At 37.2% G+C, this 19,721-nt stretch overlaps 2 protein-coding genes across 3 annotated transcripts; one reads left to right on the plus strand and one right to left on the minus strand.

Annotated features, from left to right (window-relative positions):
- Positions 1-7,223: 7,223 nt before the first annotated feature.
- On the minus strand, positions 7,224-9,708 carry LOC306898096 (uncharacterized protein). Its single transcript, XM_079463344.1, has 4 exons — positions 9,664-9,708; positions 8,607-8,894; positions 8,369-8,458; positions 7,224-7,885 (listed from the first exon to the last, which is right to left on the minus strand). Exons 2-4 carry the CDS (start codon positions 8,709-8,711, stop codon positions 7,712-7,714), a joined length of 369 nt encoding a protein of 122 aa, XP_079319470.1. The 5' UTR covers positions 8,712-8,894; positions 9,664-9,708; the 3' UTR covers positions 7,224-7,711.
- A 924-nt stretch (positions 9,709-10,632) lies between these two features.
- Positions 10,633-19,395, plus strand: ppa2 (inorganic pyrophosphatase 2). Of its 2 annotated transcripts, XM_079463346.1 has the most exons (12): positions 10,633-10,855; positions 11,059-11,123; positions 11,245-11,283; positions 11,354-11,407; positions 16,602-16,721; positions 17,535-17,621; positions 17,953-18,079; positions 18,263-18,390; positions 18,484-18,572; positions 18,730-18,799; positions 18,875-18,914; positions 19,002-19,395. In XM_079463346.1, the coding sequence occupies exons 1-12, from the start codon at positions 10,687-10,689 to the stop codon at positions 19,028-19,030; spliced, it is 1,017 nt and encodes a 338-aa protein (XP_079319472.1). In that variant the 5' UTR covers positions 10,633-10,686; the 3' UTR covers positions 19,031-19,395. The 2 variants fall into 2 exon arrangements, with proteins under 2 accessions (XP_079319472.1, XP_079319471.1); XM_079463345.1 differs by having other exon boundaries at positions 18,875-19,373.
- Positions 19,396-19,721: the final 326 nt, after the last annotated feature.

Consider the following 19,721-nt stretch of genomic DNA (forward strand, 5'->3'; position numbering starts at 1 on the left):
GAAAGTCATTTTAGGTGGGAGCAGAGTTAATATTACACAAGAAGGAGGGTCTGATGACTTGATATTGAAGGACATGACAAAGGTCGACATGCCAAACAGGGCAGTAAAGTTTTCAAATTGTGTCAATATTTACAAAGCATTATGACTGTGCTGGTGTATATATAAACACCAAGGCCAAACCATATGAAATGGAAAATATCTAAAAAGGACTTGTGCAGGGGGGTACTTCAATCACAGATTGTTAGAATACTGTAGATCAAATGATACCAGATTCTTTTTTTTCCAGTCACAATATTGTGTAAACATGAGTGAAAAAACAATTTATTCACAGGTTGCAGAGAATTGGTTGTTTGTCAATGTTACCATTTGCTAGTTCTGGTTAAAAAGGACATTGTAAGACTGATTTATATGCATGTGGTTTTCTGTTGTCCATCTTTGTTTCCCACACAGTGATGTGACTTTATAACTCACGTTTCATTCAATGAAATCTGGTTAATCTGGTATTATAGGCTGAAAGATAAAGAAAGAATGGATGCATTCTCCTTCCCACAACAGAGAAAAACAGACAAAGGATCAGACTGTGTTTCTTTTATAAAACCAAACCACACGGTACACATACACACACGTGCACACACGTTGAGTAATTCCAATTCACCAAAACCGTATGTCTTTGGACTGTACAGGGGAAACAAGACTTTAAAGGTCTTTTCAATTCAATTCAACTCAAAAGTATTTGTATAGCGCTTTGCAAAGGTTACACTGTTGCATTGTATACAAAAAACACAAATACAAATGTGAAACAATGAGTTCAGAATTCAGAGCTGGCATCCTCTGAAGTCCTTGCATGGGCTGATGACACTTACCGCTTCATATGAGAGGCTGGATCCGGACTGGAGCTGGACCTGGATCTGGCATATCGGCTGGTTAAGCAGAGCAGATGTTTTTAAGTCTTACAGGCAGATGATAATTATTACCTTTTTTATCTAAAAAACAAGTGCAAAGATTACCACACATTAAGTGTATGCTTGGCAGTCTTGGATACATTTAAACTGAGAGTATCTGAACCCAAATTGGTGTGAGGCAGGCTGTTCCACGTTTTAGGCAGCAGATGCAAAAAAGCTCTAACTCCTTGAACTACTAAAAGTCCATTATTTTGACCCTGATTTTTTAATGTACAAAGAGTTCCATAAAGAAAGTTCTAAAATTCTTCAGAGAGCTAATTCATTATGAAAAAAAAAGTGCCATCATCATAAAGTGTCGTTCCCTAGTTTATTGAATCCATATCACGCAGTGTGACCTGTCATGATGTTATAAGATTGCTGAAAGTCCTTTAGGCTTTAGTCCTACTATGTAAATCTAGATGGCACACCAAGAGCAACCTCATTGATCACCAATTTTATTTGAATGTTTCTATTTCTTTTGATGACTGTATAATGAATTTGTCTTACTGTATAGGATTGCATACATACTGTAGCTGGACCCTGATTTCTAATCTTTCCTGTTTTACCTATGTAAATCTGGATTTTCTATACGTTGTTATTAGCTTTTAATAAATGAACAAAAAACAAAGTCAAAAAGTTGCTCCCAAAAATATCTTTATTATTTTCACAAAAGAAGGGGATTCCCTACAATTCAAGTATTCAGGACTTTGGCACATACTCAAAACATCACTGTTTGCTATGTTTTAAGAAGTGTGGACAGCTATATCTCTCTTATTCATTTTTATGCACCAAAAATTAAAAAGCTACAAAACAGACTTAAAGGGATAGTTGACATACAAATGAAAATTCTGTCATCATTTACTCACCCTCAAATCTGTATAAATGTATTTGTTCTGCTGAACATGAAGATCTGATTCCCAATTACTTAGTAGGGAAGATAATGCTATGGGAGTCAATGGGGGATGAGATCTGTTTGGTTACTGACATTCTTCCAAAATCTTTGTTTGTGTTCATCAGAACAAAGACATTTAACAGGTTTGGAACAATCTGAGGGTGAGTAAGATTTTCCTTAACACACATAACTCTTGTTACGGTTTACTCTACTCCGGAGTTTTTGACCACGGAAACTGAGACTTTTGGAAACGCTGCATACCCCGTTTTAGTTTGAAAACTTCGGGGTTGCGGTTTCTGTGTAAACGGATGAAAACGGACACATTAGAATACGCAGTCGTGGTTACTGATTGGGTCGTCTGCATCATGGCATTTGCTTCCATGATTCGTTAAGCTTCTGTCATTTGAGTCATTACACTACCTGGAGGCGACAATGACCAGCCTCGCAAGGAATGTTTAAACAACATGCTTGTGAACTTCAAGCTGTGCTGCGTACACGAATCGACACAGTGACTTTACAGCAACGCGAGAGAGAATTGAGAGCCATATGCTTTTAAATATCTCATTCAGTACTGCGATGTCTGCCGTCGATCTGCATGTGTGGCGCAGAATAAAATCAAACAAGCCTACACTCTTAGAAGAGAATGAACATTTAGAATTAGAAAAAGAACTTTAAAGTTAAAATATGAACTTCTTATTATCAAAAAGGTTAAAAGTTATATAAGTAACCTTTTGCTATTTGGTATACAGTTAGAAGTTATTTTTAGAACCTCTATTCCTTTTGGAACCTTCTCTAAGATTGACTTGGACTTTATGGACTATGTTCTATTTTATTGTTGCTGTTATTATAATTCTTATTAATATATTTTTATTATCATAATTTGAGCCTACATTAATTTACATTCATGTGAATATATAAACATTTTGAATACACAAACAATTTGAGAGTACACCACCATCTCAAAAAATAAACATGTTATTTCCCCATGAAAAATATCTCCAATCGTGTTCATTCGTCTTCAAAAATCTAAAATGACATGGGCATGTTAATACATTCTGTGTCTGTCAGCTGCATTAAGTCAGGGGTAGTCTATTGTCTTAAAGGGATACTTAACTGAAAATTCTGTCATCATTTAATCCCTCTTAGATTGTTCCAAATATGTATACATTTATTTGTTTTGCTGAACACACAGGAAGATATTTGGAAGAATGTCAGAACTCACCACCAATGTACTGCCATAGTAGGGAAAATAAATATTACGGTAGTCAGTAGGGGATGATCTGACATTCTTCCACCAGTGGAACACATTTTTATACATTTATACAGGTGTGGAACAATCAGAGGGTAGTCCATTATGACAGAATTTTTATTTTTGGGTGAAGTACTGTATCCCTTTATGTGTGAAAGTTTGTTTAATCTTAATCAAGATTATTTACATGAAAATACTGAATATTTAACTGAAACCAATCTATTGATTTCTTGTTCAAATTGACTTAGGTCTATTACTGTATACTGTGGCTTTTAATCATTCCATGTGGTTTCTGTTGAATTTGTTGTTTTTCAGATGTGTCTCTCATGGTTCCATTAATGTGGAACCCACAACCTCTACAAAGAGTCTAAAGCCTACTCTTTAAAAAAAAAAATATATATATATATCTTCACTCTGTATACTGTGGTAGGCTAATATGAGGCCAGTTTTTGATTGCACTTAAGCTTTTTGTTGTCCTTGTGTTGTTCCATTGTTTACCTCATCTGTTAGTTGCTTTGGATAAAAACGTCTGCTAAATGACTTTATAATATAAATGTAGATCTGAGTAGAGTGGTTTGTTATTCTGTATTAGTATAAAGGTATATTCAAATAAAATAAAAATTATTTAGCAGGCCATCATACACTATGGTTTCTTGCCTCTCGCCCTATTCAGTATTTTTGGTCAGTTTTGAGGGAATTTATTTATTATAGTTTCTTGAAACAATAATTCTAAAACATAACAATAACACAAAAACATCAATATGAACATGAATGAATGAGGCTGTGGCATCTTGATGTTTACTGATAATACACATCCCTCTACTGTGATCTGTGTGAGATGTCATTAAGCTCTAAATCTAAAATTACAGAGTTTAAAATGTTAAAGTTAATTGTTATTTTATTAATTTGTCTGTTTTTCTTTCTCTCAGGTGATTGTGAAGCCTATATCAGTGCAATGTGGCAGCTGATGGGCAAAAGGTAATTGTTCATTTATTTTTAGTGTTGTGTTTGTATGACTTATTATTGCACTTTTTCAAAAAACAGACTGTGGTCCTGAATCTGTAACTGTGGTCCCTGGAGTACTGAAGGTCTTCCATTCAAATGATTGCAATATTTGTAAAAGCCATAAAGGAGTATTGATCTTGCAGCAATGCATTTTCTGACAAATTACAATTTATAATGTTAATATTATTTAAAAAAGTAAACCTTAACACCTAAAGTGTGCATATTAGTACATCAGATGTACATATCAGTACAAGAGTGAATATTTGTACTTTAAAGATACATCGTGGTAACATGTTGGTATATATTAGGACCGTTGGTTCTGACAGTTTTGTTACAGCAAAATGTGTGAACATCACCACATTATCCACACCTAATTTAAACATGATCAGATTAAAAAAAAAATCCTTGCACATAAACATGTTAATTTGTTAATTAATTCTGTCTCAATTATTGACACATCATTCACGCCATTAAATGGCATCATACAGACACTGTGCTTTATAGTTTATTAGCTAGTTATTAACAGAAGACGATCCTGTTTGTTTAAAGTGTAATTATTAGCATAAAACTAATTTACAATCGATTAGATGAAACTTTGTAACTACAGGATGATCATCATTATAAAAGAATGAACAGAGTGTGTCACAAGTGTAAATCTAAGTTACAATTCTGAGCGGTCTCCCTGGTTTCTTGTTATATGGTTTTGATCTCATGCCTGCTTTTGGATCACCCTTTCTCCGTCCCTGTAAATCTGGTTGGATTAGTTCTCTGGCCTGTGTCTGGTTTTGGACAGTTTGCTTCTGTTTTGACCCTTCGCCTGTTATATGGACTATGATTCGGGATTTGCCCTAATAAACAGTGCATGTGGATCCTCAACCTGTGTCTCTCTGTGCAGTTTGCTACAGAGGGCATGATGTCATGTTAACCTTACAGGAAGTAAGGAAACTGCATCTAGATAAGGGAATTGACATTTACAAGCATTACACCATGTGATACCTGCTCCATATCCATCAGTCACGTCTCTAGAAAGGCAAACAAATGACATGGGTGTAAGATTATATGTAAACATCAAGTCTCTATCATGTTTATGCAGAGCATTCCCAAAAAATTTCCAACGTTATGAATGTGACATTTTCAGTCAAAACTTCTCGGACACTACACTATAAAAAATCCCGTAAAAAACGGATAAAGTAGCCTACTGGCAGAAAATTACATTTCCCTTCATTTTACCTATTTGTAGGTTTTTTGTGAATGAAACCAAATCAAATAATACCCAACAAAAGAAGCAGGAAATCAAAGCTTTAAATTTTATTTGCACACGCACACAAACATATGGTTTTTATTTGACACTAAACATCAAATATTGACATTTGACCCTCTAAGGTATCAGTAGGCCTATGGTGAAACCCTTTCATAAAATTTGATTTTTCATCCTTAGGTAGGCCTATATATTTGCATGGAATTGCTCTGCTACGTTTTTCACTCGGCGACCTGTCTAAACTATTTTACTGCACACGACAAACGACGGCCGATAGACCAGAAGTCATTAATTTCCCATGGAGAGCAACACATGGGTTGGGTGGCCGTCTGCGGATGCGAACATTTCCGATCAGATCTCAGCTTTGGGTGCGTTTGAATAACTGAACTAGAGCTACTAGACCGCACACGACTCGCCGACCGGAAGTTGTGTATTTCGGTGTACTCCGATCAAATGAAAATGATCACTCCTTTTTGTTTGACTTTGTCAATAACGAATCCTGTAAAGATGATTGGTTATTGATAATAAACAAATTATTAATTGTATATTTCTGTATTATTATTTTTAATCTTCCTTCCAAAACACTGGCGATCTTTTGTTATACATGCTTAGCAGTTTATTGTTTGCAATCATTAATACATTTAACGATGGCAATTGTTGTGAGAATGAAAGCTCTTGTGCTGCTTTATAGAAAGGAGCTTATTTGCCGTGTTGGCGTAGGTTTACGTTCACACTGAATGCTCCTAACGACTGCCACTAGGGTGCGAATTCCGACAGTCGTGGCCGAATTTTGCAGTGAAAAGGCGCAGGCAACGACCTACGGACTACATGGACCAAGTCGGCCTTTTAAGTGATAGCCTACTCATTTTTTACATTTTGGGTAAAAACCGTTTCTTTGCAATCAAATAACATAGTTCATTAGTTATTATAAAAGTGTAAAAAAGGAAACGCATGAGGGTCGATGGCTGGCAAATCCATGCTAAATGCTTGATTTACTAAATAAAAGTTATAAAGAACAGCTAAGTCATTTACTTAAACATTTATTTTAAGCTATTTCAGAGCAAAATAAATATTTTAAAAAGTGCAAACCTGCCTAGCTGTTTGTTATCTGCTCCTGCCACCTTGTGGCATGATATGGATGAATGCAACAGCCCATGACTGCCTCCACATAATCATTTTTTACATCAACACCTCTTACATATGTCACAGTTTTTGTGAGGTGCACTGTTTTAAAGATGTCTGGGTTTTTTTTGGGTGGGGGGGGGGTTAAGTTAAGTTATGTGTGACGAATGTGCCAGACTGAGTTCTATGTGTATGAACAGATCTACATAGGATTGTTGTTTGTAGCCTATTGAATCAAATCCCTAACCAATAGATGTTATCTTTACTCTTTCAAAATCTATCTGTGTGTCTGTCTGTCTGTCTATCATCCATCCGTCCATCCATCCATCCATCCATCCATCCATCCATCCATCCATCCACACTCTAAAAAATATTGTGTAGTTCAAACAAAAAAAATCAACGCAACAGTTTGCATCAATATATTTGCGTTACGACAACTTCTAATATCATTACGTTCAGCCAACAAACTATATTGAGTTAGACAAATTACCTTTTACTCTTTAGACAGAGGTATTTTTAAGTAGCATAAACTCTATTTTGTAAATTGAGTACTTGAAAAAATTAAGTTGTTACAACAATTTTTTTTACATACATTTTAAAATAAATTCAGTGTTATGTACTTAATTACCATAATTATAAATGCAAGTTTTCAAGTTCACAACCTATAAAAAATTAAGTTGTTTAGCTTTTTTTCATGTTTTTGTTCATTCATTTAGTTGCTTGTAAGAAATTAATTCATTCAACAACAATTTTGTTAGATAACCTTTTTTTATTTTTGAACTGCAGTTTCAAAAATTGAGAGTTTCAAAATTTTGCACTTTGCACTGTTTACTAAACAAAAATGTGTGCTCCCCACAAATTATAAACAGACTTGCCCTACAGATTTGCCTTTAAAACATTATGCATACTCAGTTATGCCAACACAGCAAAAGTTATTGGCATTTACATATTTTTCCACAGTGTCAAACAATCTGTAAAACTTTTTTAAACTATTTCTTCACAGTGAACCCCATTTTTAAAACATCTAAGATTGCTGCTGTCACAAACAAGCATATATAAATGAAGTAAAAGGTAATATATTAACCTCAGTTTTTCAAGCAGTATGAAATATAACACAAAGATCAGCTTACAGTAGACTTCAAATTACAAAAAGAATAAAATAAAAAGTGAACAAACTTTCCTCTGGAACAAGTAGAGATTTCAGAAAATACTGTTCTTCAGACGCATTACTTTTGCACTGGGTTTCAGTCAATCAAGTTCAAGAAACAGCACCTTGAGATATCCATTCCATTCAGGATTTTGATGCCCTCAACCACAATGGTTGCCGTCTTGTGGTTACATCCTGAAGTAGGTTGATCACTGATGATGGCAATTGTCATCACTTGCCTTTCAAAGTCTTCCTCAAACTCTTGTGTGTTCTTGTAAAGCAAGAGAAAATATAGATAGCATGTTAGAGCTAATGAATTGGATTATTATTGCTAATTTTTAAATTAATCTTACTTAATTCAGTTAATCACTGGAAACTTTGTTCTATTTTAACTTTTTTTTTAATGACCATGCACGTAGTTACTCAAATGACCAAAATAGGTTGCATCAATAAGTAACGATCAAAAATATTTTATTATAAGAATAATAGTAAGTTTCATGAAATAATTCAAATGGTTAAGTGAAAAGCAACAGCCATACACATTTTTACAATTCTTTTTCCATACATCTCTTTATTAAACTAAATAGCCCATTGTTATGATATCATTGACCTGGGTAGACCCAGTGTGTTGCCAGTGTAATATACCTAAAATTTGAACTGAAAGAGAGCAGTGCGGCAGCACGTTGTTGCCCTGTGTGTTTACACTTTGCCAAGTGAAGATTTCATTTTATTTTCAAGATGTTGTAATACTCACAGCAAACTCCTTGAAAAGGTCCTCTGTCTCTCCAAGGTAGACAACAAGGCAGCGGATGGCTACTTCTCTCCGTACTTCAATTGTATTGTGCTATTAAATAAAAATGAAAAAAGAATAAAGAGAAAGTGCCAACAGTAAATAAATATACTTTAATCTGAACAGGTGAATGACAACAACTTGACATTTTAAACACAAATCTAAATTATTCTAGTGTGATGGCCTAAATAATTTGCAATACCTCGAGAAGCATGTCCCTGATGTTTCTGATTCTTTCTGCTTTAGCTCCTCCCTTTGATGAGGCCAGGTCCATCAGTTTTGGGGTACACTTGCCAAGTTTTGCCATACAGGTGGCTTCAAGATTTACAGTGGTTATTCTTTTAAATTATCATCATCTTGACCATCATCAGGCAGCTCCCTATCTTGAATTTCCACATCACTGTGTTGATCTGTGTTGGCTGAACTTACAAACCTTTTTATTATGTCTTCCTTGAAGTCCGTCAATGAGTGAGGAGTATGTTTTCGGCTTCTGTGGGAAGCAAATGTACCATAAATATTAGTGCTGAAATTGCAATTCTGAAATACACAGATGACAGTCTCATGTTGCCCACCATGACCATGGTATAGCCTGTAATGTTTTAGCAACGCTATTTGTGTTTTGGTTTCAAATTTACAAATTTTACACCCCAAACCCATTTTTAGATATGGGCCAACTTAAAAAATACTGATCAGCCTTGAATGTCATAGTACATTTGCAATAACTGTTCATGCAAATCTCAGCAACCAGTAGAAATTCGTAATTGATACCAGAAGATTCACTAAATGATAATTTAACCGTAATTTACTGTTTGCCTTTAATAACAGGAAAATAAAATACAAATTTAGGTTACATAACAACAGTGACCAAAATCCAGAATATCTCTTTCTGCAGGTTGTACTAACACAAAAACACACTGTATAAAAAACCTGCCTCTACTATCTTTTTTACAGCGATCAAAAGTTTGTTAATATCGGTCAAACAGCAAACTGCCTACAATAAAACTTGAATGCTATCTGTGTGAATGACGACAGATGTTTAAAAATGTGGCTGTGCATTAAATTATTTTCCTATTTACAGCACAAATGAAATTCCCTCTCTGGCTGAGCATATTTTTCAATGAAACCGTTTTTTACATTCTTATCCACTGCTATCCTGGTCAAATTAAACTGCTAACATCAACTATATTACCAGGTGTAGCTAAACCTCTAGTTAAATGGAGAGAATTTATTTGTAATGAAATAAAACTCAGATTACTCACCTTGAAATGTTCTTTGTGTCATTCTGGTCAGCCTAAAACATGTCTGAACTTGCTCCTTGCTCGTTAAGTGGGGGAGGGGCTTTGAAATCCTGAACTCAAATGGTGTGGAAAAATTAAGTTATCAAGCCAATTTCATTGGGTTGCTACAAAGTAAATATTGTTTTAAACTAATCAACACATATATTTATTTTTAAATTACAAACATTTTTAAATTGATGTAATTATCAACATTATTCTGTCATGACAACTCATTAAAATAATACTGGCAACTTAAAAGGTTTAATCAAATTAACAATTTAGAATTTTTTATTTACAACAATGTATTAAATTATGTAGTGGTAACAGATCCCTTGAATTATTTTTTACAGTGCATCCAACAATACATACATACATACATACTTACATACATAAATACATTTACACGTCTGTCTACCTGTTGTTTCTCGGTCTTTCTGTATTTCTGTTTGTCTTTCTTTCTATCTATCGGATGTCTTTCTAAAACGTAAAAATAGGGCACAATATACTGTATTAATATAAAGGAATTTTCCGTATTCATCTTTTTTAATTGTCTTAACTGCTTTTTACATTTTGCACTGATAGGAATTACATTTTAGCATTAATGGAAATGTACTGGTTTAGTTTGAACAAAAAACAAAACATTTGGCAGAGTTTCGATGTTTAGGACAGTTGAACTAAGAGTTCACAGAATGTTAAGTGTCATTTGAGACCTAATGAGCCAATACAATTGAATAAAAATGGCAAATGAACATTTTAGAAAAATATAAAAAAATTAAAACAACCAGCCTTTTATTAGGCTCATATGGGAGGTTTATATTTGGAGGTTACTTAATGAAACATACAGTACAAACCAGGTCATTTTGGAATTGTTACACCTGGATACTATTATGAGAACTCGTGTGTGAATTACAGACGCATGTGTTGTACAGTAGGTGGCGGTAATGCTTATATGGAATAAACTGCTCATTGAACAAGAAGAAGAAATAATAAACCTCGATATAAATAATGCGCTTACTTGTTGGTACAGCGACAAGGTTTGTGCTTCTTTGTTCCCATCCTTCTCAAAAGAGCAAGTGTTTAGTTCCAGTCGTTTCCCCTCATGTGAGAAGAATGGCGCATTACTTGACGGAGATGAGAGGAAGACAAAATTCGCCGGATTACAGGGTTTACTTCAGTAAGTGTTGGTCGTATCACATTTTCAGTGTCACCGTCACATGTCACAATTTCAGAAGTTCAAATGAAGCACCTTTAATACAAAATATGGCAAAAATACAAGAGACAAAATACTGAAGTCTCACGTTTCTGGACATTAAACGCATACATTGATGTAAAGTTGATTTGGATGACAAATTGTAGCCTATCACGTTTTCTTGTCAGAAACCTCAAATGGAAAGTACATATCCCCCTTCCATGACATTCCTCTGCATGTTGCTGATGAACAGGTTTGTGTTGGATTGTGTCCCTAAAGCAGTACTATTTGGTGTGTTATGAGATAATTTAATAAAAACAATCTTACATGTATTATTCTATATTTTAATGTAATAATGTTTTCCCACATAACAGGAATGTGGTGTTCCACCAAAGAAACTTAAAACAAACGAGGTAAGAACTAACACAATTTAAGCCTTTTTGTCAAATACTAGGTGCTGAAAACATTTTCTTTCTCGAACAGATCTTGTTTAATATGGTTGTAGAAGTACCTCGCTGGACCAATGCTAAAATGGAGGTATATGTATTTTGATATACATTATTTTGATTTAAAAATAGTATATTGCATTTTAAATATGAACGCATGCTTTAATCTCTCATTTGGTTTAATCCAGACTAAGAAGAAAATCATTCAGCACTTGAAGTCTTATTCATGTTAAATAGTGTTTATCTTGTTTAAAACCGTGTGATGTAGTTACAGTTTTTCTCAATCGCTTTGGCTCATTTCTCGAATGAGTCTTAACATTATGTAAACTGTAAATTCAATCGTCACAACTGTTTGCTGAGACATCCAAACTCTATTGAATATCTGCAAAATGTAGTAAGTGATCCAAAACATTTAGTTCTTGCTTCAAAAGCTAGCTATTTTGTCAGACAATTGGCCAGTGCCACCAAAATAGAAAGTGTTCTTATCATCGAGTCAGCCGTACAAATCAAATCAAGATTCTTTCTTTTTCACTATGGCAGTCATGTGAAAATTATTGTTGTATACAAATTTCATTTATCCTCTACTTTATGACACTGAATTTAGCGGACAAAACAAACTTCAGAATATACATGCATGCCTTATAGATTTTGATAACTAATTGTATCATTTTGCATGTGATTGTTCACACGATGAAAGAATGTTCAGAAGTTATGCCGAGAATGACAGTTTCACTGAGAATCAGCTAATCAGTTTTTATAAACAAGCTATATGCTTTTAGTTATTGTGCTTATTGTTGAGAATGTTTGCACACATGTGCCAAAACACATGCAATTTGCCTAAATCAACAAGAAACTAACTGTTCAGAGACCCAAACGGAAAAAAAAGTCTAATTCGAGAAATGAGCCAAAGCAATTGAGAAAAACAAACATGTGCTAAAAAAGGCACAGGTGCCAGTGCCACCTACAAGCATATTAGTTGAACTGTAGATCGTTGGTCAATGATAAAAATCATGTATTTATTTAAACTTGATGTTTATTAAAACTTAAATGCATATCTAAATTTTAGGGATCCACGATAAATTATCGGCCATATCGGTATCGGCTGATAATTGGTCATTTTTAATGTTATCGGTGTCCGCCGATAATAGAAATTTAGGCCGATATATTATAGCCGATAATTAAACTGGTTAAACTTCTTCTGTCTTGAGACTGATTGAGATTCGTGGCTATTAAGAAAATTTTTCTGGGTTGCTCGGGAAGAACGTCTGTAATTTGTTTGTTGAATAGAAAATAAAGCAGAAAAGTTTGAAGGTTAAATAATCTTTAACTAGTGTAAAGTAGGCTTGGTACATTTACATTTAGTCATTTAGCAGACGCTTTTATCCAAAGCGACTTACAGATGAGGAAACATTGGAAGCAATTATAACAACATAGGCCACAAAATGCATAAGTGCATCAAACTAGTCCATTAAAGCCTAGCACAGTATACAAAGCTAAGAATAGTGAGGTTAGTACTTTTTTCTTTTTCTTTTTTTTATCATAAAGAATGAAAGGGAAGAGACTTAGGAAAAATCAATCGGCAACGTGTTGACGGAAGAGATGCGTTTTTTGGCGTTTTTTAAAGATGGCAACCGAGTCTGCTGATCTTGTTGCAGCTGGTAGATCATTCCAGCAATGTGGAAAAGATCCAGAGAAGGTACGGGAGAGTGACTTTTTTCCTTTTTGGGATGGTACCACTAGTCGTTGTTCCTTTGCAGACCGCAGTGATCTGGCAGGAACATAGATCTGCATTAGCGAGTGGAGATACGATGGTGCAGATCCGGTGTTGGTCTTGTAGGCCAGGAGCATAGCTTTGAACTTTATGCGGGCGGCAACAGGGAGCCAGTGTAACCTGATGAAGAGCGGAGTTACATGCGCTCTCTTCGGTTCATTGAAGACCACTCTTTCCGCCGCATTCTGGATCATCTGGAGAAGTTTGATTGTGCAAGCAGGAAGTCCAGCCAGAAGCGCATTGCAATAATCCAGTTTGGACAGGACAAGAGCCTTGACTAGGACTTGCGTAGAGTGCTCCGATAGGAAAGGTCTAATTTTCCTAATGTTGTAGAGGATGAATCTACAGGACCGGGTGGTGCTGGCAACATGACTTGTGAGGTCAAGCCAATCATCGATTACCACTCCCAGGTTTCTGGCTGTGCTGGACGGTGTAATTGTGACGAGCCTAGTTGAATGGCAAGGTTGTGGTGAATCTTTGGATTGGCTGGGGTCACAAGCAGTTCCGTTTTTGCAAGGTTTAGCTGCAGGTGATGATCCTTCATCCAAAGCGAGATGTCATTCAGGCATGCCGCGATGCGAGCAGCGACCGTCGGATTGTCCGGTTGAAATGACAAGTAGAGTTGTGTGTCGTCGGCATAGCAGTGATAGGAGACGCCATGCTTCTGAATGACCGAGCCGAGGGATGTCATGTAAATGGCGAAGAGTTGCGGTCCAAGCACTGAGCCCCGTGGCACCCCGTGTTGAGCTGTTGGGACACGGAGACCTCATCTCTCCAGGATACTCTGAATAACCATCCCGAGAGGTAGGACTCAAACCATTGCAACGACATTCCAGAGACACCCATAGCACTGAGAGAAGCCAGGAGGATGTGATGATTGACAGTGTCAAAGGCAGCAGACAGATCCAGTAGGATGAGCACAGATGACATGGATGATGCTTTTGCCAGTCTCAGGGCTTCGATGACTGAGAGCAGTGCAGTCTCTGTGGAATGACCGGTCTTGAACCCAGACTGATTGCTGTCTAGGAGGTTGTTTTGCATGAGAAAGGAGGAGAGCTGGTTGAACACAACTCGCTCCAGGGCTTTGGTGATGTAGGGAGACAGGCCTGTAGTTTTCTAGCAGTGTAGGGTCCAGGGTGGGTTTCTTTAGAAGCGGTGTGATGCAGGCCTCTTTGAACGCTGTGGGAAATGTCCCAGTGGTGAGCGAAGAGTTGATGATGTGGGTCAGAGCAGGCACAACCGTTGGAGAGACGGCCTGGAGGAGATGGGTGGGGATGGGATCCAGTGGGCAGGTGGTAGGGTGGTTGGAGCCAATGACCTTGGAGACATCAGCTTCAGACAGAGGAGAAAAGGTAGGGAGCACACACGTGTCAGGGATGTGGGCGGGTTCGACAGGTGGTGGCGTAGAGAACTGGCTGCTGATGGCAGTAGTTTTCTTTACGAAGAACGATGCAAAATCAGCAGCTGTTAACTCCGATGAAGGTGCGGGAGCAGGCGGACAGAGGAGAGCAGAGAAGGTTTTGAAGAGCGTTCGAGAGTCCGGATAGTTGCAGATCCTCGAGTGGTAGTAATCTGTTTTTGCAGAGGTGACATCAACAGAGAAAGAAGAGAGAAGAGATTGGTAGAGAGAGAGGTCTGCAGGGTCTTTTGACTTGCGCCATTTTCTCTCAGCTGACCGGAGCCTGGCGCGATGCTCACGCAGTACATCCGATAACCAGGGAGCCGACGGGGATGCACGGTCTGGTCCAGATGCAAGAGGGCATAGGTTGTCCAAGCAGGATGAAAGCGTGGAACACAGAGTGGCTGTGGCATTGTCTGTATTCAAAAGAGAGAGCTCATCAGAGGGGGGGGGTGCAGAGAAGACAGCAGAGGAAAAACAGGAGGGAGGGAGAGTCCGCAGGTTGCGCCGGAAGGTGATCATCGGTAAGACATCTGCGATATCCGGAGCAGTGAGGTTGAGGGTGACGAAGAAGTGATCAGACGTGTGCAGCGGGGTGACCTGAGAGTGATGAGTGGAGCAGTATCTTGTGAAGATCAGATCTAGATGCTTTCCAGACTTGTGGGTTGCTGATGTGGAAACCTGCTCGAGGAGAAATTATGCGGTCAGGTTGACGAAGTCAGCAGCCTGTGGCTTTCCAATGTGGATGTTGAAGTCACCTAGTACCACCATGGCAGTACCAATCTCAGGGAAGGATGAAAGAAGCACATCCAGTTCCTCCAAGAAATGTCCAAGCTGACCTGGGGGACGATATATAACTACAAAATGACTTTTAACAGGGTGGGTGATAGTAACAGCATGAAACTCGAAGGAGCTGTTGTCACACATGGGCTGATTGAATTTCCATTCTTTGGGGATGAGTAGACCGATGCCTCCACCCCTTCCTGATGCGAGGGCTGTGGGAGAAAGTGTGGTTATGGGAGAGGGCAGCGGGAGTGGCAGAGTCCTCTGGTTTGATCCATGTTTCTGTAAGTGCTACAATGGAAAGACCTGAATGTTTAACAAAAGCTGTAATGAAATCAGATTTGTTCAAAGCAGATTGGCAGTTCCACAATCCTATTGGGAAAGTAGAAGGGGCAGTTGCTAGCAGTGATACATTGTGAAGATTATTAGCATTGCGTTGCCTTCGGCATGCGGCAGATGATTTACGTGTTGTGATAACAGAAAGGATTTTAAAACACATATTTAAGAGAAAGAAAATAGGGAGAAACATTAAAGATAACAATAAAGGAATAAGTATTAGTGCAAACAAGTAAGACAAAAAGTGCAAGTGTTGATACCAAACAAAAAAAGGTACAAAAGAAGTGCAATACTCAAGTGCCCTGTCGGTGTACCGGGCTCGGTGGAGTCGCACGCAGGTAGAGTCGATGTCTTTACTCTCTTCGGTCTTCACGCGATGAGGGCTGCACGCGACCGCTGCCGCGGTGGGTAGACGCTTTTTAAATACGCGTCTAATTACTTAAATTCAACAGGCCCCGCCCTCAGATGACACGCGCACACAAAGCAAACAAATTAAACTAGCCCAAGAACGAACAAAGGAACGATACTACACGCGGTTTCACCACGTGACAGAGCGGAAGTAAATACAAAGCGATTTCTCAGTTTAACACAGTACTAAAACTCAACAAGACACAATTTAAATACACTTACACAGTTCTGTACGCTTCTGCTGCTAAATTGCTTCTCATGGTACATGATTTTCAGGCCAAAAAGGGAACTAACGGTTACCCTGTTTTCTGCAGTGAATGTTTTCATATAAAAGCTGTTGTCCACTTTTTGCCTTTTGTTTCAGTCTTAGGAAATGTTATATTAATATCTAGATGCTGTATATCGGCCAATATATCAGTTATCTACTTCCCATGTTACAAAAACATTTGTTTTCGTTATACATATATGTGCATCCCTACAAAATTTTCATAATTTTGTATTCTGAGATTGAGAGCTCAATATGCAACACAATTGTATGTGACCACACATTGTATTTTGCATTAAAACACGATATATACTTTTTTATAGATAGCAACAAAGGAACCATTAAACCCGATCAAGCAAGATGTGAAGAAAGGCAAGCTGCGATATGTAGCTAACATTTTTCCTCACAAAGGCTACATTTGGAACTACGGTGCGCTTCCACAGGTGCACACATAATTTTTTTCTGAAAGGTGCACTACACTTGTCAAAGGAAAACGTACTCTGTTACTTACATAACCTCGGTTCCCTGAGATACGGGAACGAGGACTGCGTAGCAGGACGCTATGGGGAAAACTCCTCTTTCTCTGATGACTGAAGCTAACCAATAGCACAGTGACAACTGCACGGCTATTGGTGTAAGGAAATTAAAAATTTAAACCAATGGCAGCGATGCTGCACGGACCAATGGCAATGGCTATATAAGCTGACACATCGCCGTAGGGTCCTCAGGTTACTTCGACTGAAGCGACGACCATTTGCAGCTTGTAGCACGGCCAGGAACGCAGTACTCATTACCGTATCTCAGGTAACAGAGGTTACGTTAGTAACCGAGTACGTTCCCTATCGATACTTCACTCGTACTATGGGGAACTAGTATAATCACGCTGTGCTTCAAGTGCAACGAAAAACACCAGTTAGTCCCAGAGCCTTGACTGCTTAAAAGGCCAAGCTGCTTATATAGCCATAAGGCCCGCCCCTTTTGGCGGGTGCCATCGCCATTGATCCATGCAGCTTCGCTGCCATTGGTTTAAAGTTTTACTTTTCACTCACCAATGGCCATGCAGTTTACACTGCGCTATTGAAAAGCTTCAGTCATTGGAGAAAAAGGAGTTTTCCCCATAGTGTCCTGCTACGCGGTATGAATGAAGTATCGATAGGGAACTTGTGCTACTGCAAATTGCCTTTACATTAGATAGTTTTTTCTTTAATATCCAATACAGTTGGAGAGAAATCTAATGTCATTTCTTAATAATACAGACATGGGAGGATCCTAACCACACTGATAACGAAACCAAGTGCTGTGGAGACAATGACCCTATAGACGTGGTTGACATCGGCTCCATTGTGGGTACAAAACCTGCTTGTGTGGAATTAATACAGTGCCTTTTTCTGTGTTATGAAACTACCATCTACACATACATTAGTTTTTTTTATATTCAAAGCACTTAAATTCAAAAAAATTTATTTCAGTGCAATAGTTTTCATTGTTTTATTCTTATCAGCTTGTGTTAAAATTGCATATAGCAGGTATTTCCTTTGAATTTGTGAGATTATTATTATTGCATATTATCAATTAGTACAAAGTCTATGCATACTTATACTGTATACAAGGTAATATATTAAGTTTGACATCTTACCTGTTTTAATTCTGTAAGCATATATTTCTGTGCCACAGGTGTGCGTAACCGGGCAGGTGATTCAAGTTAAGGTTCTGGGAATTCTGGCTTTGATAGATGAAGGAGAGACTGACTGGAAGGTAATAGCCATCAATATAGAGGATCCTGATGCATTGAGCCTTAACAGTGAGTACATTGTATATGTATTCTAATGTCATTTTTATGCACCAGAACACCAAGGCAAATTTCTTGTACAGTTAAACCCATAGTACTTGACAATAAAGGCGATTCTGATTATATACTATTTATATAAAATATGTGTTATTTAATTTTGTGAAAGCATAATCTGAAGCAATGCATTATTAACAGGCATTGGAGATGTCAGAAAGGTTAAACCGGGTTATCTTGAGGCTACAGTGGAGTGGTTTAAAAAATACAAAGTTCCAGATGGAAAGCCTGAGAACCAGTTTGCATTCAATGGACAGTTTAAGGATAAGGTACTCACTATTTGTGAAACGATGAAAAGAAATCTATTCAATGTTTTAATTTATTTAATATTCAAGGATTTTACTGTTTGACTTCAAATTTAGGACTTTGCCATAGAAGTCATAAAATCAACACACAGCTACTGGAAAGCAATAGTGTCGAAAGCAAAGACAAAAGATGTCGAAATTGTTTGGTGAGTATAAGGGTTTTAAAATTAATATTGTTAATGACAAAGTTTTCTTGTCCGTGTTAAAAACCAACACCATTTTCTAGTCATTTGCATTAATGTTAACAAGTGTGAAGAAAGTAAGTTTTTAAATCCCTACTCTTAACTTTTTATCTTTCTATAGTCAGAACTCCTCTTTGTGTGATAGTCCGTACAAATGCAGTGATGCAGAGGCCAGTGCAGTAGTCAAAGCTGTAAGTATTATCTTCCTCGTATACTAGCTTTTTCTTGCACAAAAGGAGACGTAGTCATTTGCTATTGTGTTGTAGGCTGCAGAATATACAGAACCCCTCCCGTTGTTTCCTGACGGTAAATGTATATCTTTGTACAAACACAATATACAAAAAATACGCTCTATTCAAAGCATTGCTTATCCTTATATTTTCTTTTCTACAGTGGACAAATGGCAATTCTTGTCGAAGTAAACTTTTTTCTTTCACAAAACAATTTGCAGGGTAATGTCAAAAAGCCAGAAGACAAAGCAGTCAGTGGTTCAAAGTTTCAATATTTAAGTTTCATTAATGTATTTTTTAGATAATTGTTTATCATCAAGAAACACCACTACTTGCAATATATTCATTTGTTATCATGAGGCATCAGTTGAGCAAGTAACTTATAAGTAAGCAAGTCATAAAAAAATTAATTGAAAGACTGTATTTGGTGGCATTTTTCGGCATTAACATTATAATGGTTTTGTTCTATATATTGTTATTCATCATCAATTTTATTACAGACTCGAAGTCCAATAAAAAAACGTTACTGTACTTCAAAATACAAGTGTTTCAGTGCCAATATTGTCTCTATTATTTTTTTTACCATTTATTAATAGTATATGGTATAACCAAAGCAACTTTCAGTGTATTTTGTCTATGCATGGCTTTTTAAACATCATCAGACACATGTGTTAGCCTGACTGAGCTTAAACTTTTATAAACAGGTCCTGTGGCTCAGTGGGTAGAGCATGGTGCTAGCAACGCCAATGTCATGGCTTCGATTCCATGGGATTACACATAGTCAGAAACAAATATATAATACAAGTCGCTTTGGATAAAAGCGTTTGCCAAATGCATAAATGTAAAAAAGAAATGGGGGGGGGGGAATGATGGACCAGATAAC

Source organism: Barbatula barbatula, assembly GCF_947034865.1.
Source record: "Barbatula barbatula genome assembly, chromosome: 8".
NCBI lineage: Eukaryota > Metazoa > Chordata > Actinopteri > Cypriniformes > Nemacheilidae > Barbatula > Barbatula barbatula.

What these genes read in the sequence shown, in the direction of transcription:
- LOC306898096 (XM_079463344.1), bottom strand. Translation starts at nt 8,711, where the DNA reads ATGGCAAAACTTGGCAAGTGTACCCCAAAACTGATGGACCTGGCCTCA. An exon ending in TCAGGGACATGCTTCTCGAG is followed by an intron (nt 8,459 to 8,606) that starts GTATTGCAAATT and finishes TTTATTTAATAG; the next exon opens with CACAATACAATTGAAGTACG. An exon ending in ACCTTTTCAAGGAGTTTGCT is followed by an intron (nt 7,886 to 8,368) that starts GTGAGTATTACA and finishes TTGCTTTACAAG; the next exon opens with AACACACAAGAGTTTGAGGA.
- ppa2 (XM_079463345.1), top strand. Translation starts at nt 10,687, where the DNA reads ATGCGCTTACTTGTTGGTACAGCGACAAGGTTTGTGCTTCTTTGTTCC. An exon ending in AGAAACTTAAAACAAACGAG is followed by an intron (nt 11,284 to 11,353) that starts GTAAGAACTAAC and finishes TTTCTCGAACAG; the next exon opens with ATCTTGTTTAATATGGTTGT. An exon ending in ACTACGGTGCGCTTCCACAG is followed by an intron (nt 16,722 to 17,534) that starts GTGCACACATAA and finishes TTAATAATACAG; the next exon opens with ACATGGGAGGATCCTAACCA.